At 38.6% G+C, this 21,705-nt stretch overlaps 1 protein-coding gene across 5 annotated transcripts in view; it reads right to left on the minus strand.

Annotated features, from left to right (window-relative positions):
* TMEM245 (transmembrane protein 245) overlaps positions 1–21,705 on the minus strand; it is a 206,281-nt gene that overhangs the window by 170,641 nt on the left and 13,935 nt on the right. For all 5 annotated transcript variants that reach the window (XM_075212814.1, XM_075212813.1, XM_075212811.1 and 2 more), the window contains exon 2: positions 1,445–1,562. In XM_075212814.1, the coding sequence (XP_075068915.1) occupies positions 1,445–1,562 (118 nt within the window). The remainder of the gene's footprint in view (positions 1–1,444; positions 1,563–21,705) is intronic.

Here is a 21,705-nt window from a genome sequence, read left to right on the forward strand (position 1 = left end):
CATTTGCCTTGGTCATGCTCTACATTCCCACTGTGTAAAACATTGATTCAATGGGCTTCCATGTAAATGGCATTACACCTGCTATAGAGTTGCTTATTTTCCTATTGCCATTAATAAGTAGCATAAACCTTTATCATGGTTTCAGTGAGGATGTCTATGTAAGTGCTTCACATGCTGAGCAATAAGCGGTTATCCTACACTGATGAATCCCAAACACTGTGAAACAGGCTCCGTGGAGGAGGGAGGAGTGGTCAAATCTTTTGATGGTTATGACGAAAAAGGGCCTATTTATGATCCAGCCCACCACTATTTAAATGGTGGCGCTTCCAGTTCCCCTTCATACACAAAAAATAATAAAGTTTAAAAAAAAACACATTGAAATAATTACATTTGTTTTCAAATTTTTAAGGAGAGAAAACCCTAAAACACGTGTCAGGGCTAGTTGGGAGAAACAGTTCTATTATTAAACTTGTATACTATTAATTTTATTTAATTTTATATTCAGGCCTATTTGCAGGGAGGGAGGCTTACGTATTAAATGTGGGTGCATTGATTTAATGCCAGGGCTCCTTTAGATTTTCACGAACATTCCAGTATCTACACAAGCAACAACTGAGTTTAAGACACCAGCAGCCACAGGTGATGAAAGTGACAAGAACAGGTAGGAGAGAGCAGGGCAGTCTGCCATCTGTCCTGAATCTGGTGGGGCAGTCCTGAATTTGGGTGACTGCCTCGCTCAGTCAGGATTTGGTCCAACTACAAGGACAGTTGGGAGGTATGTCCCACTTCACACTGTGAAGGCACAGCTGTGCGCACCTAACAGTAGTGCACACAGTATTGTCTGTGTATATGTCTAAAATTATAGCCATAGTACACCTTAGGGGACTCCCTGTCTAAAGTGCCCCGGGCCCCCCAGAGCCTTAATCCAGCTCTGCATGGGATGTGCACCACATGACAGGTGCCGTCCCATGTGTGAACAGTGCACAGCTCGTGGATACAAAACGGTAAGTTGGGAGGGAGAGGGGGTGTAATATATTGCTAGTGTGTATGTTATGTGTGTGTGAGGGGCCACTGTGTGTATATTATGTGTGTGTGAGGGGCCACTGTGTGCATTATGTGTATTGTGTGTGTTCGAGGGGCCACTGTGTGCGTGTATTATGTGTGTGTGTGTGTGTGTGTGTGAGGGGCCACTGTGTGTGTGAAGAGAGGGGCCTAAACAGATATCTTGCCTAGGGCCCCATGAGGTGTAAATCCGGCTCTGTTGTCGTGTGACAGGATCATTTAGCTTATAAGTCACTTTTACCTTTGCATATATGAGTCACTTTTACCTTTACATATACATATATATACATACATACATACATACATACATATACACATACATACACACGCACACACACTTTGCATTTAAAAAATAAATAGGTAAAATAAATCACTTGCTTACCTACGTGGAACAGTAGTATAAGCCATACAGGAATTGAGACGGCAGTAAGGTAGCGCTGAGTATCTTCATTCCACTTAAACAAGACTGCTAGTGCATACCCAATGACCAATGTCCAAATCTAGAAAGAAATAAAACATTAGTAAACAGTTCACAACACACTACAGCAAAGGTGGGCAACCAGTGGCTTTCCAGCTGTTGCAGAACAACATTCACGGCACGCTGGACAATATTTAAAACTGTAAAATTTTACAACAGAATGTGGATTTTAGAAGAATCAGTGGTACTAGTAATTTTTGAAGCAGCTAAAATGCAGTTAGGATGATTCACTAAATCAAGACACTGAAAACCATATTTTGTAGAGTCTGTCAAAAAAAAGTTGAAATATATGTTATGTAACACACCTTTCTCCAACTACTTTTTTTTACCTAATTACTCTTTACCTCAAACATACACAATCCAAAACTATAGAACGTGTAGTGAAGAAAATATGCTATGCACAATACATGTGTACCATCCAGTACTTTACATATCTATATTTGTCAACCACTGCTTCATTTAGACTGAAAAATATAGTAAAATAGAAACATACAATATGACGGCAGATAAGAACCGCTTGGCCTCATATTGTCTGCCCATTTCTTTATCAACCTATGGTACCTTAAACTCTATTTGATCATTTATTCTTTATAAGGATATTCTTACATCTATCCCAAGCACATTTAAACTGCTATATTGTATTAGCCTCTACCACATCTGATGGGAGGCTATTCCACTTATTCACTACCCTTTCTGTGAAGTAGTTTTTTCTTCAATTTCCTATGAACTTACTTCCCTCCAGTTTCAGTGCATGTCCTCCTGTTCTAGTGCTTCTCTTATTTTGAAGAATGTTTCCCTCCTGTACCTGGTTCAAGCCCTTGATATATTTGAAAGTTTCTATCATGTCCCCCCATTCCCTTCTCTATGTGTGTATATGTGTAAATATATATACACACACACACACACACACACACACATTTTATATATATATATATATATATATATATATATATATATATATATATATATATATATATATATAATATCTATCTATCTATCTACTATATAAATGCCTAGTGGCGTGTGTGAAAAAAAAAAAAACAAGCTGCAGCGCCACCTGCTGGGCAGAGTTATACACTGACCTATATATTTCTTGAAGGAGAAGTGACAGTTGGGAGTGGTTGGTGGTTGCCGGGGGTGACAGTGGGGAGTTTTTAACACCTTAAGTAGCTTGATGAAGGATGTGGCGATGAAGATGAAGGATGAGGTGATGGAGAAAAATGATGAGGTGGTGACATGTGGACAAAACCACGTTAAAAAAGGGCGCTTGCGTCGGGAAGTAACGCTCTTCCCCTGAGGAGGCCTGGGCTAGGCCCAAATGCATGACAAGAACTTTTTAACACCTTAAGTAGATTGATTTGACTAGAATGCATGAGTATCATGCATGGGTTAACTAGTGTAATATATATATATATATATATATATATTCCATAGCAAAAAACCTTACAGTTTAACATGTCCAATTAGGGTTCCTTACACACCATCTAAAACATTAAAAAAAAAAAAAAAAAAAACTATCTCCTGCTCATCAGCCTTTCACACATAAGGGCCCTTGCTGACCAGCTACTTTTTTATATGCCACCACCTATCAACTAGATTTTCTCTCACATGCCACTCCCTGACCATAAGCTTCTAATATCAGCCCTGCACAACAGCTATTCTATCACATGCCACCTCATAACCAACAGATTTTCGCTCACGTTACCCCATGTCTACCAGCTTTTCCTTTGCATGCCACCCAATTCACCAGCTATTCTCTCACATTCCAACCTCTGCTCCGCCAGTGACAACTTCACAATTCAAAGAGCCTTCTCCCATCTCTGTACAAAATAGAGCCTTTTAGTGAAACCTGCACCACACAAAAAAAAATCTTCTAGTGACCCCTCCACATGATAAAGAATCCCATAATAAAGAGAATCTTCATCTGACCGCTGCACAATAGGTAGCGCCTTTACTTATCCATATACAACACAAGGAGCCATCCTCTGGTCCCTGCACAACAAAGATGATAAAAATAATGAAATAAGCATATCAAAACTTTTGATATGCTTATTTCATTATTTTGATCCCCATAGGGTTCTCATTTTATTCTTTCCATATATATATATATATATATATATATTTTATTTTTAATTTTTTTCATTTTCTTCAATATAAGAGACATTTTCCCATATACTTACATCAGGAGCTGTGGCTCAACTGATATATGCACTATTCTGGTAACCATAGTGTTGTGGGTTTGATTCCCCATCCGAGCTAAGCTCATTGCGATAGTTTTATTTATAGTATTCGCGTGGGAAAATCACCTAATACTAGAAATAGAACTATCACAATGAGTTATGCTCATTGCGTATCGGACCTCCTACTAGGTAGGAGGTGTTTGCGGTGGCTCCTCCATTTTTTTATTTTTCTTCAATCAAGCCAAAGATTCATGGATATTACAAATATGGGCCCTCCCTGGGTGAAAAATTGAAGACTTCAAGCAACAATGGGCAGGACTTTTGGAAATACAAATGTATTTGGACATTTTCAAGCATGGACATTTGGAAGTACAAATTACTTTGGGACAGGGGCAAGCCGGACTTTGGATACAAATTTATTTTGGACTTTGTTTATAGCCATTTTTGGATTGAAAGCTGCTTGACAACAGATGAAAACTTCATTGGTGAGTATAGGGTATTTATTATTCACTTTTAAATGTACGTCCTTTACATCCAGGGCCAGTCAAACATTGTCCTGGATATGTTCCTGCAGTGATGTATGCACGCAAAATATGTAAAAATATCATCAATTACAAAATCCCCGTTAAAGGTTCATTTCTCTTTAAATTAATTAGTGCATCACTAACAAAACAACCTTTGTCCTGGAATATACAGGTGGGGCCAGCATTTACAGCAGATATCTCATTAGATTAGTCATAAGTCAATTAGATGTCTGGTTATTTAATAGGCTTAAAACAGCAAAACAGAACATTTAGCTCAGGCATGTCCAACCTGCGGCCCTCCAGGTGTTGTGAGACTACAAGCCCCAGCATGCTTTGCTGGTAGGCAACCAGTTAGTTGATAGCTGGAAGGGCATGCTGGGACTTGTAGTTTCACAACACCTGGAGGGCCGCAGGTTGGACAGGTCTGAATTAGCTGCATAGAATGTGAACAAGTTTAACTCATGATATATTGTGTTTAAACAGGCTGTATTTAAACCACTTATTCCTAATGTATAGATTGAAACATGTGAAATAAGAATACACAGACTTATTCAGCTGCTGATCTAGGACCATGCCCTCATACACACCAATCTTCCCAGGTAACTTCTATCTCTGGCAAATTATAACATATGACAATTTATTGATTAGCTGGATTATTGTATATTGCAGAGTCCCTTTCTCTGCTTTGAACAGCGTTCATCTCTTGGTGGAGACGAACAATAAAATCGATTATCTAAAAAAACAGCCATAATTTGAATTGTTTTAACGATTATGCCCAAGTACAAGAAGTAATTTTTTAACTTTGTCTATTCTGAATAATTTTAGCTTTGGGTGTATGATTGTTTTTGGTTTAGAAAGTGTGTGTTGTGGAAGTTAACATGGAAAAATATATGTGTGAACTAAAATAACAATTCTTTGTATTTTCCTTTGTTTTTTTCCCCAATATTTTTATTTTTTTTATAGTAGAATTTAGTAATAACACCATGCAGTCGCAAGCCAGTGGACTGCTATAGCCGCAAAACATTTATTTCTGTGCGTAGATTTCATGCGCAATCCACCAGTACATGACAAACTAAGAAACATTAATATGATTTCATTTTTTATTATTTTTAAAGATGGATACTGCAATGTCTAGAAAACTACTAAAAATGTAATAAATAATTTAATAATTAAAAAAAACTTTCAAAATAACAATGTAACACATATCACATAAAGTACTTAAGGTTGAATTCACCAGTTCACCTCTTAGATATACAATTCACTTACCAAAGCCCAATATGGGGGGGTTGGAGTTCGATATTTTTAAAGGTGTAAATTTTAACGTCAGGTTAGTGGATCTGAGCTCGCCTCTGAAGCCCAATCTACTTAGAGGAAAATGTTAACAAAATAGACAATTTTCCCTAACCTGATTGGCTGTTGGAAATGAACCCAGCAATCTAGGTTGAAACTTTGGCCCCCATCATATCATTATTTACGCATTCATCAGTTATGGTTGTTGAATCCAATGAAAGTGGGAATTGATCTGAGATGGTTGGGGAAATATAGCCATAATATTAAATAACCAAAGAGAGAGCACTCGCCAACTATTAATGATTGAGACTAATTTCAAAAAATGGAAAATATTCTATTAATACAGAATGATCACATAATGTATAGTGTGGGAGGGTTTTTTTTCTGGATCTTCCCCCCAAAGTGAGTATAATGGAAGATTGTGGCCATTTGATCATATTGATTCTATGTAGTGTATTGGATGTTGAATGCTGGATGCACTGGTTGAGGTCACATTGTCCCAGTTTTACAGTCGGAAGACACTGAGGGATTACAGCACAGCTATAGAGGGGGAGAAAGCTGGGGGAAGGAGCATAGAGAAGTTGAATTCAGTCCAAGCCCAGCTGTCAGGGATCTCTGCTCCGGCTTGATGGCCTTCTATCCAGAGGAGGGATCTGCAGGAGAACGGGGTCTCCCCGGTCTCTGACCCCAGTGCCTGAGTTTCTGAGAGCGGGCCGGAGGAAGAGACATCCCGGCTCCTGCAGCTTACTCAATATCTATGTACTAAGCACAGTCACCAAACACCTCATTAATATTACAGTGACATAACCAGGACATGTGATATCAATCACCCGCTGTATGTCTGTGTACAGCCACAATCTAACACCTTAGTCCTATTATATAATGCCACGCTGCCCGGAGAAAGTGAAAGCCATTTGGAACAGCTGCACTTCAACAAGCAGTAGGGGTCTCCGTGACTCATTTTCACTCTCACTATGCCAGATTAGAACGTGAGACTTTTAGTCAATCAGTATTTCAATTGGTGCAATTTCACTCTGTTCTTTTCTGTGCACAACTGTGACCTTATAAAATAATGGGGGAAAAAATTATTCCCAATATCAGATCCTCAATACTCACTTGGATAATAGAATTGTATTTAAAATGTTATCATTCTTATCCTAACTACAACAGAATCGGGGTATATTGAAATAAATTTAATTTGGTACTGTCATTTTATCTATGAGCTAGAGAGGCAAGAAAATTGTAAATGTTATTGAATTGTGTCCATTAACGATATACCCACCAGTCAGCTAATATGACATAAATAATTCTAGTAATTGGAGAACTATCCACAGCATTTATAGATCAACCCTTCTTAAAAGAGATATAATTATGTTCTGCTCACTGTTAGAACTATAATTATGTCCCAGTATGAGAATTTTATAGCAATTGCAAGCTTTGAGCTTTAATGTCATTTAGTGCTTGTATTTATTATAAATAGACAGCCACAGTGTCTTTCTAAGTATTGTATTTTACCATATGGTATCTAACATGGTACTTCTTATTTTCTTAATGAATGACAGGCAGTACTGTTGAACACTTATTTTGCATATACACAGGCCACTTTCGATGTTTACATAACTATGGGCCTGATTCATTAAGGATCTTAACTTGAGAAACCTCTTATTTCAGTCTCCTGGACAAAACCATGTTACAATGCAAGGGGTGCAAATTAGCATTCTGTTTTGCACATAAGTAAAATATTGACTGTTTTTTCATGTAGCACACAAATATCGACTTTACATTTCAGTGTACAAATAAGCTATCAAGTATTTGTGTACTACATGAAAAAACAGGCAGTATTTAACTTATGTGCAAAACAGAATACTAATTTGCACCCCTTGCATTGTAGCATGGTTTTGAAATAAGAAATTTCTCAAGTTAAGATCCTTAATGAATCAGGCCCCATGTTATTCTGACATCTACTAATAAATATTGCAATACCTCCTCCTCAGACACGAAACATGAAATTCACAATACTCGTTTTACTGATAAACATAATTAAGAACTGTGTTAAATGAAGTGTCACTGCAAAAGTATATAAATTAATGTTCTGGCAGCTACTGATTCATATTTTTATAAATACCCCTTATTTGCATGCAGCATATCAATTCCCAAGCAGATAACAGTAACATGTATTCGGAGATCCATTAAATTGTATTTCCATATGAACTCTCCTCCTACGTATCGCAGTGTGTGTTACTAATGATATATGGACGTCTGCTCAGGGGGAACGCTGCAGATTTAACTCTTATAGGCTAATAGTTTATAAATGTGGGAACAGCTGCAGATTCATGTTAAAGGAGGAATACCTCTCCCCTACGAAGTGTCACTTCTAAATAAATTGATGCTGTTTAGTTTCGTAGCAATTGCCCATTAGTATTAATAAGAGGAACTTCTCGTGCACATAACATAACACACAGTATTCTTATGACTGGTTTGTCTGCCGGCAGCAGGGGCGCACGCAGGGGGGGGGGTTTCTGGGTCTCCAGAAACCCCTCCCCTCACGAAGTGCCCCACATAGCGGCACTGTACTATTTAGCAGCCGCGGCGCTGTCAAAGAAGCGTCCGCCACGGCCGCTTTTTTGACAGCACCGCGGCTGCTGTATAGTACAGTGCTGCTGCATATGCGCGGGCGCTTTTTTTTCTTTTTTTTTGGGTGGGGGGGGTAACCCCCCCTCCCTAAAACTCCTGCGTGCGCCCCTGGGCAGCTGCAAATTACTGCTAACTTGGGAGGTGTATTGCATGCAATATGTCAGGGACTGTGTGAGGAATTATACAGTTCTGCATAACATTAGTCCATGTTTTGACTCTGGTTCAATGTACAATTCTTATACAGTATTAGAGATAATTAACAATCAAGGATCTAACAAGACTGAAAGTAATTTGTGGTTACATTGATGGCTTCTGGCAGCCCTACATTAGCAAAATATTGAATTGAATCAGTGGTGCTTTTTAGACAAAAATGTTATCTTCTTCTAATACAGAGGAAATAAAGTGCACAGATGTTATAAATCAATAGCCCTACAGTATCAGCACCTCTATTTTTATGGAGACCGTTCCTGCATTAAAACAGTTACTGGAACAAATCAATTGTTATAAATATGGTCACTGAAGTAAGTATATTATCCTGCCGAAGTGAGTATTAGTAATAGGCAGGTTGAAGTGAACTACACCTTGCCATCCAAATACGGCATAATGCAAGAGAGAAGATAAAGGAGTTTTGATTTATTAAATAACTGCAGTACTAAATACAGGTCAGGGTATGTCCTGATTATATCAACTATAGTAGGCAAACTAGCACCGTCATTCCTTCTATGTAAGCTGTGACCATGAACCAACTGCACTATAATAATAAGCACTACACACATATGGCTAAACCACAACACAGATCTGTCAAATGAGCATTGTAATTATCTATATAATGACAGACTGAAAGGAACCTCCCGAATGTGATATAGTGAAAGAAAGGATAGTTTGAGCCGTGATCACTTCTTAATAGTTACACAACAGAAATAGAAATTTAAGATATCTTTACGTTGCTGCATTTAAAATGTTGTTCCGGAGTCCGGACTGTCATTTTGTAGTGAATGTTTGAAGCATTGAGCTCCGTTTGTGCTATGCAGCTCTACTATTATAGAGACCTGTCAAATGAACACTGCAGTTATTGACACAACAGAAGGCTAAAAGGAATTACATCCTCTATATAGATGTGGACATAGTGAAAGAGATAACGTGAGCTTGGATCATTAATTTATTAAATAGACACAAAATAGAAATTGAAGTGCAAGTTGCATTTAGGTTCAAATACCTAAATTTATGTTTTGAACCATAATTGTGCAGTGAGCATCGGAAGTATTTGTTCTAATAGATGTGAGTGCGACTTCATAACATTGATAAAATTATCATTGAAAATGGTTGCACAAATAGAATCACTCTAATTACAATATCGTAGTAAACAGTGTATATATATATTACATGTAACACGATCCATCGTTGAACTTTAAGGATAGCCTCCGGAATGAATGTGGTGATGATATAATAATGACTGACATCCGGTCATGAATAATTGACAGCTACAATTCTATTTTGATTGAAATTCACCCACTTAAAATAAGTAATTTAGTTTGCATTTATAAAATAGGCTGATCAAAATAAAATACAATATTAATAGACATATTATCTGGGTGTCAACTGTTAGAACTATCTTAGAGGTTTAGCAGTTTGAAGAGGCTCTTGTGGAAGGGTTTCATTTACTAACCACAGTAATAAAAGGGCTCAACGGAGGACAGAAGGGTACTAGTCTGTATAATCAGCTTAATAAGAGGAATAATTACCATAATAAAGGAACCTGAATATTCCCTACTAGAGCTCATTTTATGGGTTTTGAATACATTAATAAAAGTTTTAATTTATTTAATGAACTGGTTGGTGAAACCCTTTTCTCCTCTTTATACTGGATTTATTGAATTTAGGTTTTGAAATGTCCTAATAGGGTAAAACCCTGGGAGAGACTCCAATTTCTTTTAAATGCCACATGTTAAAATACTACTGGACTGCACCCGACATTGTAAAATATAAAGTTTTCTATAAGAATTTAGAATTTGTTTGGGGTTTATTTATTTTATTAAACAGTACTCGAGCGGAGGGTTTTTTCAAGTATTTAAAAAAAAAAAAAAAGAAGTGTGTATTAATAATATAAACAAATCATATAATAAATTAAGAAGTTTGAATGCCGCTATTTAAAAGCAGCTGTTTAAATACTGAAGCGTTTACAGAAGCAAATCATTGTGTAACCTTTAACATATAGGGACATCTCTATATGTCTATAGATCATTTGCTGAGTGGTTCGAATTGTACATATATATATATATATATATATTTATTTTATATATTACACGCACACAGTATCAATTAAATCTCCGGCCCCAAGACAAGTGAAGTGAATAAATTAAGTGACGTCACCGAGGGGCGGGACGTTCAAAATGGGAACTGTATCAGCCGCTCTGGCATCAGCTTGAAGCGATTAAACTTTGTAAAGAGACCAGTGCCGGGGCTAAAAATGTTTGTGTGTGTTCCCCTCAGCCCCAAAACTCCAGTCATCTTACCTATATCCGGCAAATATGACTAATTTCTCTGACTCACAGAAGAAAAGCTTTTAGCGAGAGAGATCAGCCATATTTGTGCTCTCAAGTGAAGCCACATATACTACACCCAGCACAAGACTCTGACATACGCAACGTTATGAAATTTTTTGAAATCCCCTATCTTTAAAATGGGGCATGTTTTACCAAACTGTAAAAAAAACTAACTTTCTCAAATTTGTGAACCCTCAAAAGGCACTCCTCAGCCCTAATAGCTTTCTAACAAAACTTACTGTGTGTCATTAAACACCCTGTACACTGACTTACGCTCCCCCAAATAATCCAGAAAAGCAGCGACTTTTGCGAAACAGGAAGTGGAAAAAAAACGGCAAGATTTTAAATTGTCATTTTTTTATTCTTTTTTTCACATACGGCACCTGTGGACAGTTCTCCATTCGCATGCCAAATTTCAGTTTAATAGCTTTAATACGTTTTAAGATGTAGACCCTCAAACACCATGCCCCCCCTCTCAAAGATTCCCTATGGCAAAATGACGTTCTTTTTAGATGTAATCTTAATAGAAGGGCACCACTGTGCCCTTATAATATAGTTGTCTTTGTCTGAAATTATGCGTAGAGCACGCTACAGCGTGAAAGGGCATATCCAGCAGCAACACATGGCAATAACAAGGTTTTACACTCTCATATTTACACGAACACACACACACTTTTAAATAGTACGCATTAATTGTAGTTGCAACACATAGTTATTTATGTCAAAATATAGTAGTATTTATGTTTAATAAGATAAATGTATTTAAGTGAAACCCAAGGTTCAGGTTGCAGGAACGGTGTCATGTTTAGTATCATTTTAATCTCCTATTCATCAGCAGTTGTCCGGTTCATTCGCCGAAGAGATCGCACACTCTAGTTAGTGATGTTAGGGAATAAATGTTTAAAGTGATACTGACTATAAAATGCTAATAGACTAGTTGAAACTGGAGTCTTGGCGGGAAAGTCAGAGCACATCCCCTGGAGAGATGACCCCCACCTTTGGATATTTTGGTTTGAACTGGCCTACGACCTGCAGTACCCTGGACCTTCCTGAAGCCTGGACCAATAGAGGCAAGCCACATCATTTGCACTGTTCTGTATTTCTGATTGCATATAAGCAGGAGCTTTGGACTCAGTGACCAGTCTTCTTTGACCACAGCCTTCAGACCTGAATGACTGTTCACTGGATCCAGAGCGCCTGCGATAAGTAACGACTATACTTATTATTTCGCTTGAATTATTCTGCTACTTTTGGATAATAAATAACTTTGTGCTTTGTAACACAATTCGAGATTCGACAATCGTTATTGGATAGCGACAATACATGCATAACACGGCTTAAAAAGTTTTCTGGCTCCGAGTGTCTTGAAAAATATAGAAGATTGTAATCCTGTTGAGTGAAAATATGTGGTTGCCCACAAAATTAATAGGATGTTATAGGTGCAACAAGAGAATATGTTTAACTTGTACATTTTTGGACAATAGTAGAAAAACTGTCATATCTGCCAGTAATGGGTCTGAATTTGAAATTCAACAAATTTATTAATTGCAATACCACGTGATTTATGTGTTAATATGCCCTTGCGGTCTGCAATAAGTGGGCAGAACCACACGATCCTTAAAGACCAGGTTCCGTGAACATAAACTAAATATTTTACTTGGTTTACTCACCCAGTGTGTTTCCAGACATTTCCATTACAAACATAACAGCTCCTCAGAAGGATTGTCTATTATAGGAATGGAGAAAGTGAAACAAACTGTTTAGAGGGGGAGATAAGTATAAAAAATTGTGGGGGGGAAGTCTCATGGATCTTTAAATTACAGACGCTATCGCCTGATGGCCTAAATGACAATAGAATTTAATAACTGGTATTATTAAAAGGTAAGTGATTTACCTTGTTGGTTCGATTGGGGATATGAGGTTAGTTTTACCATTCTAAAGAATATATTCTGTCTATATTTTGCACTAAATGATGTTATTTGAATCCCATATTGGGTTTCCAGTTTTTAAATAGGTTGGAGGGGTGTCAATGATAGGTTCCAATGGTACCAAGGTTGTTTGTTGTCCATCTGAGCCACCCAGTATTGCGGCCATTCTCTAATTTTTATTTACAGTTATTTTTATCATTATTTGGGGGGGTATTCAATTGTTAGCGTTAACGCTCTCAAACGAGCGCTCAAAAAATCTTATCGTTAATACGGTAATTAGTCGCGGAATTTCAGCTCGCTGCTCCCTGAGCGGCGAGCTGAAATTCCGCGAGTAAACTACCGTATTAATGCTTTTCGCGCGCAATATTACCGTATAAACGGTAATATTTTTTGAGCGCTCGTTTTTTAGCGTTAACAATTGAATACCCTTTTGTATCTTATTATGACCTTTATTTTTATTTTCATCATATATATATATATATATATATATATATATTGTCTAAGTCGTATAATTGGATGAACGAAAGTATATTGGTTAATATTGTTTTGCTGTGCGATTGCTATTCGTACGCCACGTAACACAGATCCGTACGCCACCTAACACAGCGCGTGGTGCGATCGCACGGTAAAATACGCACGTACACACTCGCATTACAACATTTAGTTATTTATATAATTCATATTCATGTTAGTTCGTTACACTGTAATTTATGAGCAGATAGTATTTGGTTTATTATTAGTTTATATAATATGATTATATGTACACTTCAGTGATATTTAAGGTTCAGCTTATAGGAAAGGTGTCATGTCTAATATCATATTAATCCCCTTTACACCAGCAGCTGTTCGGTGCATTCGGCGAAGAGATCGCACATTGCATACTCTAGTTATTGATGTTGGAGAATAACAGGATTTATACTTACGATAAATCTCTTTCTCTGAGTCCATCTAGGGGACACTGCTTAACCATGGGGTTGAGTAGGGAGGGGAGGAGTCTGGCACCTAAAGAGTTAACTTTTTTCCTGCTGACAGCATATCCCTCCCACCAATTCCCCACATACCTCAGTTTGATTACCAAAGCCCTAGGACGAGAGGCCAATCAACCAAGATACACCACTCAACAGAGGGGGGAGTGGAGAGAAAAGAAAAAGGGGGGGACCGCAGTGTCCCCCAGATGAACTCAGAGAAAGAGATTTATTGTAAGTATAAATAATGTTTTCTCTTTCATCCATCTGGGGGACACTGCTTAACCATGGGGATTTACTAAAGCAATCCCTCTGAAGGGTGGGACCGCTCTGATCTCCCTGCACGTAGAACACTACGGCCAAAGGAGGCGTCCCCAGACGCAAATACATTAATTTGGTAGAATTTTGTAAAGGTATAGACCGAGGACCAGGTGGCTGCCCTGCACATCTGGTCCACCGTGGCTCCATTCCGTGCCGCCCCTTCGGCACAGGGAGATTAATACAATATAATCCTCCTTAATTGTCAGGGTAAGCCATCTGGCAATAGTTTGCTTAGATGCTGGCCATCCCCTCCTAGAAAAAACAAATAGAAATAGAGAATCTTGCGTATCTTTGCAGATCTCTTAACCTATATACGTAATGCCCTCACTACGTCCAAATACTTATTTGTTTTTGTTCCTGGAGTCAGAGGTTCCTCTCTGAACACCGGAACAACTATTTCCTGATTGACATGGAAACCTGAGACCACCTTAGGGAGAAAGGACGGAATAGTCCTTAAAACTGCTCTGTCCTCATAAAAGACCAGATAAGGTTCTTTGCAAGATAGAGCTCCCAGCTTGGAGACCCTTCTAGCCGAGGCAATGGCGAGCAGGAAGACTGTCTTCCAGGTCAAGAACCGCCACTCTGCTGAGAGTAGAGGTTCAAAGGGAGGCTCCTGCACTCCTGGTGCCTCCTTGCTTGTTTATGTATGACACTGCCGTGGTATTGTCGGAGTGAATGCGGATCGGCCTTCCCTGAAGAACACTGAGCTCTCTGTAGCACCTTCCAGATGGCCAAGAGCTCCCGCATATTTATGGAAAGACCCCACTGTCTTTCTGACCACAGGCCCTGTATCCTTAGGTGAAGGACCACTGCCCCCCCAACCACTCAGACTGGCGTCTGTGGATATAAAGGGAATCAATTGATGGTAGACATCAACTGAAAAAGGTAGTGTATGGGGCACTCCTGTCCCTAAGAGTTTTATAAAATCAACTTCATTAATGATTATTAAAAATTAGACAAATATCGGATGTCAGACTAGGCGAATTATTAAAATAAAGAGGTGATGAAAATAAAAGACAAGTGATAAAGATGATTAAAAATGCCCTTCCGGGAAGCTGGTGGTCACAAAATTGTGACACTTATAATTGACTGGGGAAAATACCTATAAGTGTAAACCTTGTATCAATTAATTTCAAAATAGCACAGTTTATTCAGATTAAATTTCATATATTCATTGATACATTGTGTTTCCCATATAGTCAGCAAATGTGTCCACTCTGATTAGATAACAGTAATTCTAATACAAATGCGCTTCTAAGGGTTATAGTATTTAAACCCGCTAGGATATTGAAGTCTAACACAGATATTGAGGGAAACTTAGGTCTGGATGTATATGATTCCAAAAGTCAGGGTTAATAACCTGACTTATGTAGGTTCTTAGAAGGTTAAGGGTCTATACATATAGTCCCAACAATTTAGATTGGTAGCTCAAATTGATATATAATATCCTCTCATATGATATGTGAACGAGAGGAATTATTATTATCATGACCACAGAGGATTCTCCTCTACAACATATCTGCTGTATTATAAAATAAATAGGCTCTGCCTATACTCATGCTGATAGCGAGACTAGCGGTATTGAAGGACCATAAGGACTAATCCTTCTGGTCACCCTCCTATGATAGGATAGTATTATACTAATATAGACCCTAAACAAAGCGCATTGCAGCAGTCTAAATGAACTGCAAGATTAAACAGAGTGTGGCACGATCACGGCTGGCTCCGCTAACCGGCTTCACACTTCCGGGTGTGTGACGTCACGCGTCACACGTGACCCGACGTACGTTTCGCCCTATCGGTTTAGTCATGGGAATTACCTGTCTGTTGCGGGTTGGAGGTTTATAAAAACTCATAGCGGCCAATAGTTTACTTCCATTTATGATTGACAGTCACAAGGACCAATGAGGAGGTATGTCATGTTAGTTCCATAGCGGCCAATGGTTTGCTTACATTTATGATTGACAGTCACGAGGACCAATGAGGAGGTATATCATGTTTGTTCCATAGTAAGCGTCTGTGGATACCAGGACCCAAGCCCACGGTGCGAAGGATCTGCCTCTTGTTAGGTTGTCCTCCAACAACCACCAGCTGAGGGACCATCTGTGACTTTGTTATATTCAAAAGCCAGCCGTGCTGTTCCAGCACCCTCACCGTAAGGCGAAGATGTTGTTCCAACAACTGTGCTGTTGAAGCCTTGACTAACAGATCGTCCAGATAAGACACTAACTGCACCCCCATGGAGTGAAGAAGTGCCGCCATAACTGCCATAATCTTTGTAAACACCCTTGGGACTGTGGCCAGCCCGAACGGAAGAGCTCTGAACTGATAGTGAGCTGTGCCTATCATAAACCTGAGAACAAGGCTGATGCCCCTCTCAGATCGGAACGTGGAGATAGGCATCCCTGATGTCTATAGATGCCATGAATTGGCCTGTCTGCAGGCCATTTATGCCCGTTCTCAGGGATTCCATCCGAAAGGAGTCTGCTCTCAGATGCAGATCTAACTGCTTGAGGTTCAGCACTGGTCTGAATGAACCATCTGGTTAAGCAGAGGGAAGGGACTGTCTTCTGCTTCCCCCGGCCCTTGAACTGGTAGTCTGGCCTCTGCCAGACCCGCCCCCGCGAAAGGGCTGTCTGAACTGCAACTACCACCAGATATTTACACAGAAAATACTGACTAATCTTATGAACAGGTCAAAAAAAGATAGTATTTCTGTCAACGAGAGAGCAACAATAATTTTTATAATTATTATGCTATTCCCCCCGGATGTACTCAGAATCTTATACCTCCATATCTCCTATAGAGAGTATAAAATCTCTTTAGCCAAGGGAAGGCTGCAAGCAGCTGGTTTTTCTTCATATTGGCTGCAATCAGCCCAGAGCATCCCTGGATCCTAATGCTCACCAGGTAACCTGGCCTTATATTTGGAACCGGGAAAAACACTTGGCACATGTTGCTTTATTTTTCTCACATTGCTAGTAGAAAACAAAGCCACCACATAGTAAAATACAGGTACATACCAAAAGGTATCCACCCAGAAATACTAATTAATCTATGAACAAGTCAAAAGATAGTATTTCCGTACATGAGAGAGCGATAATATTTTATAAATATTATGCTCTACCCTCAAAATGTAGTCAAAATCTATATTTCCATATCAGTAGACCCACTACATAGAGAGTATAAAATATACTTAGCCCAGGGACGGCTGTGAGCAGCTGTAGACTTTCCAGACTGGCTGCAATCCTCACAGCATCCCTGATTCCAAATGCTCACCAGCTGATTTAGCATTGCCTTTGGAACAGGGAGAAAAACACTTGGCACATGTTGCTCTGTTTTCCTCACATTTTTAGTAGAAAACAAGCTACCACACCCAAAGATAGTATTGCTGTTCCTGAGAGAGCAATAATCTATTCTAAACATTATGCTCTTCTCTCAAATTGTGGTCAGAATCCATACTTCTCCATCAGTCTATAGAGTATAAGATATAATTAGCCAAAGCAAGGCTGACAGCTGCATTAGAATGGCTGCAATTAGCACAGAGCATCTGCTTCTTGGTCAGTGCTCACAAGCCAATTTAGCATTACATTTGGAACAGACCATCTATTTGGCACGTGTTGCTTTACTCTTTATCAGCCCTCATAAGTGAAATAAAAATCAAGTCACGTATAGACAGAATAGGCATAAACACACAAGATACCTTTCAGAAGGGAGAGCTGTAATCTTTTTAACATCAAGCTCTCCCTAGTATATGTGCCCACAAAATTTATACTTCTCTATTCAGCATATATAGAGAGAATAATGATACTTAGCAGTTTGGAGATGTGTCAGCAGCTGTACTTCCTTCCGAATAGCTGCTGTGTCCTTTCCCACCAGAGGGAATCTCCACGTGCTCTCTCAGCAGAGGGGGAGGGGTGGCTTTCTTACACAGCTCCCCCCTGCTGGCTCTCTCAGAATACTTGAACAGATCATATGTTTGGCACCAGTTGTTTTACCTTTATCAGTCATGACAAGATAAGGAAAAAACAAAATCACGTTTCATACGCACAAACACTTCCACAATGTTTACCAAAAAATACTGACTAGGTTATTTAACATATAGTATTTCTGATTAAATAAGACATGTTGGGGAGCTTATAGTTTTCTTTAACCTAAAGCTCTCTCAATACATTATAGTCTTATAATACATATGCCTACACAGAACAAATATAGTGATATTTAGTGGGGAAGATATGAGTCAACAGTGCACTTCTCTCCAAATGACTGCTGCATCTGTCCTCCTTTTGAACTTTGGCGCCAAAAGGGATCTTCCACGTACTCACTCAGCAGGGTAGGGGGGGGGAGCGGTGTTCCTCAAACACATTCCCCTACCACTGGAATCTCCTTCTGTGTTTTTCATTAACAGCGATTTTCCCTTTCTGTATTTAGGGAAAATCCTGTTAGAATGTGTTCCCCGTACAGCGCTATCACTAGCGCGCCATCCTTCAAGTACCCACTAGCATCCCATAGGAGGAGGGGACTTTGTATGCTCCAGCTGGCTTCCGGGGAACGGCAGCAGTAATGGCGCTTTCTGCCTAATGGCAGCGCCCGTCCTGCTATCAGCGGGGAGAGTCTCTTGCCGACTGCTTCCCGCTGTGAGAAGCGTTTTACCTCCTCTGTCTGCGGGGCCGCCCCCAGCTGACAGGCGCTTCTCCCACAAGTCAGCTCAGTTGCACACAGAGCCTCTCGCTGCTATCAACAAAAAAAACCTTTGAAAAGCAAAGAAAAAAACCTATTACCAGTGAACAGTGTTCACTGTCTCTTGGAGCTCTTCTGATGCACAGCCCTTCTCCTAGGGCACCCAATTCAAACTGAGGTATGTGGGAAATTGGTGGGAGGAATATGCTGTCAGCAGGAAAAAAGTTAACTCTTTAGGTGCCAGACTCCTCCCCTCCCTACTCAACCCCATGGTTAAGCAGTGTCCCCCAGATGGATGAAAGAGAAAAACCTTTAATATGATATTAACTGTCAAATGCTAATGGACTGATTGTAATTGGAGTTTGGCGGGAAGAACAGAGCTCATCCCCTGGAGAGATACCCACCTTTGGATTCCTTAGATTGAATCAGCATATGATGTGTAACCCCCTGGACCCTCCTGATGCCTGGACCAATAGAAGCAAGCTATACCACCTGCATTGTTTCACTGTATCTCTGTTAGCATATAAGCAGTAGCTCTCATGTAGTGTTCAGTCTACTCTGATCACAGTATTCAAGGGTGAATTACTGTCCACTGGTGCCCGTGGTTAGCGCAGCGGTATGTATTTATCTTTTGGTATTGGCTGTACTGTACTGTATTATATTACAATCATGTATTGAATTGTTAACTTGTTACATCTGCTAAAATAAATCACTTTGTGCGTTAGAAACAAAATACAATCGCTTGGGCAATGCTTATTTAAAAACGATACAATTACTTTATTAATAATAATTATATATATATATCTCATATACACACACACACACACACATATATATATATATATATATATATACACATACACACATTTATTGTATGGGTTCAAAAATGCTGTCTTGTTCATGTATGCGGACATGTATTTGAGCATATGCCTGCATGTATGATGTCTTAATTGAATAAGGTGTACTTAATACATATAAGAGAAGTCAGAGCCACAATGAATAGATGCATATTTTTTATTATTTTACTTTTTATCATTTATTGAAGATTCCAACCGGCATATTAAAATAACTGTTATTAGTTATATTTTTTTATATGTTTATTGTTCTTAATATTTATTTGATTTGGGTGTGTATATTTGTGAGTTAAACCATGAAGGGTTAACAGTTGAGCCATATTACATCTGAAATGTCTCCAATTCAACAACCAATATTCCACCAATGAAGAAAGGCTGTTATAACTATAAAGAGCTTGACCTTCTGGAGAGGATTTCATAGCTTTGAAAAAGTCTGTCTGACCAGACGAAACGCGTCAGTGAGTCTCCTTTATGAATGCCAAAGATCCAATAGACCTCAGTTCATCATCTTGTCTTCACGCCTGATAGGAACAAAGATATTAGGAACCATTTTCATCAAGTGTTGCTGTAACATCTAATTACAGGTGCGCACCCGCGGGACATGTGACAGCCGACTATCGGGACTGCCTGATTGTGATTCAGCGGAGTGTCCGTGAGGTCATCACATAATCGTTTCTTATGCAGAGTCTCTCAGTAAAGTGTTCTTATACTTCACAGCACCAAATTTAATGCATTATTATAGATACTTTTAACATTTACTCTTCTATTTATTTTATTGGGAAACATTATCCTTATTATTTCATTTGGATTAGCGTGTGTTCAGGTCTGGATCTTTTTTCATTGTATGCCTTCTACTTATTGAAGAATTTGCAAATTGGGTCCTTATTGGATCTTTGTCCCAGTTGATTGTATTATATTGGGCCACTTACATTTGATTATTCTCGAATGTATTTGTTATCTCGAGGGTGCCATTGACTGCCATGGGTAGTCACTATATATAATTGTCATGTTCATTTTTATATAATAAATCAATTTGTATTTTTATATATATATATATATTTATTTGTATGTTGGTTTGTTTTTTCTTAATTGTGACATATATATATATATATATATATATATATATATATATATATATATATATATATATATATATATATATATATATATATATATATATATACACATACACACACACACACACACACGCGCGTTAACCCGTGCATGATGCTCATGCATTCTAGTCAAATCAAGCTACTTAAGGTGTTAAAAAGGTTCTTGTCATGCATTTGGGCCATAGCCCAGGCCTCCTCAGGGGAAGAGAGTTACTTCCAGACGTAAGCGCCCTTTTTTAACGTGGTTTTGTCCACATGTCACCACCTCATCATTCTTCTCCATCACCTCATCCTTCATTTTCCTCGCCACATCTATCCAGATGTCTATCCAGACACAGGGATCTCTCTCAGCGGTCCTGAGTATCACACTCCTCTCGCTCGGTCACCCCCGGCAACCACCAACCACTCCCCACTGTCACCCCCGGCAACCACCAACCACTCCCAACTGTCACTTCTCCTTCAAGAAATTATATATATATATATATATATATATATATATATAATTTTTTTTTTTTTAAATCTTTATAAACACTTTTAACAATTAACAAATTAAAAACATCTTAGTATACCAAATTTCAGCCCTTTCTGATTTTTTTTTTCCCACACACACTAAGAATTTAGTAGGTCAGTGTATAACTCCGCCCAGCAGGTGGCGCTGCAGCTTGGTTTTATTTTTTCCACACACACACAGACAGACTAACACACGCCACTAGACATTTATATTATAGATATATATATATATATATATATATATATATATATATATATATATATATATATATATATATATCTCCATCTATCTATATACATTTTTTATCATCCATCCTGGTGTTTATTTGCTCTGGTGTTCTTTTTTTTATATTGTCTTCTATACCAGTGGGGGCCAGCCATTCCCACATCCAGCTGCAGTCACTCCAGCCATAATATTATAATATATATATATATATATATATATATATATTTTTAGCACAAGATTTTTCAGTTTACATGCAAGCCTGATCTAAACTGTAAGAAAACTATTGAAACTCTTCCACTCAAACTCCAAAAATCAATTAAATTAAGGACGATTAAGGCAGAAACCTTAATGGACGTGTTCCTTGTGCAATACAGACGTGGCATCCCATCAGATCC

This window comes from Mixophyes fleayi, chromosome 5 (assembly GCF_038048845.1).
Source record: "Mixophyes fleayi isolate aMixFle1 chromosome 5, aMixFle1.hap1, whole genome shotgun sequence".
Classification (NCBI taxonomy): Eukaryota; Metazoa; Chordata; class Amphibia; order Anura; family Limnodynastidae; genus Mixophyes; species Mixophyes fleayi.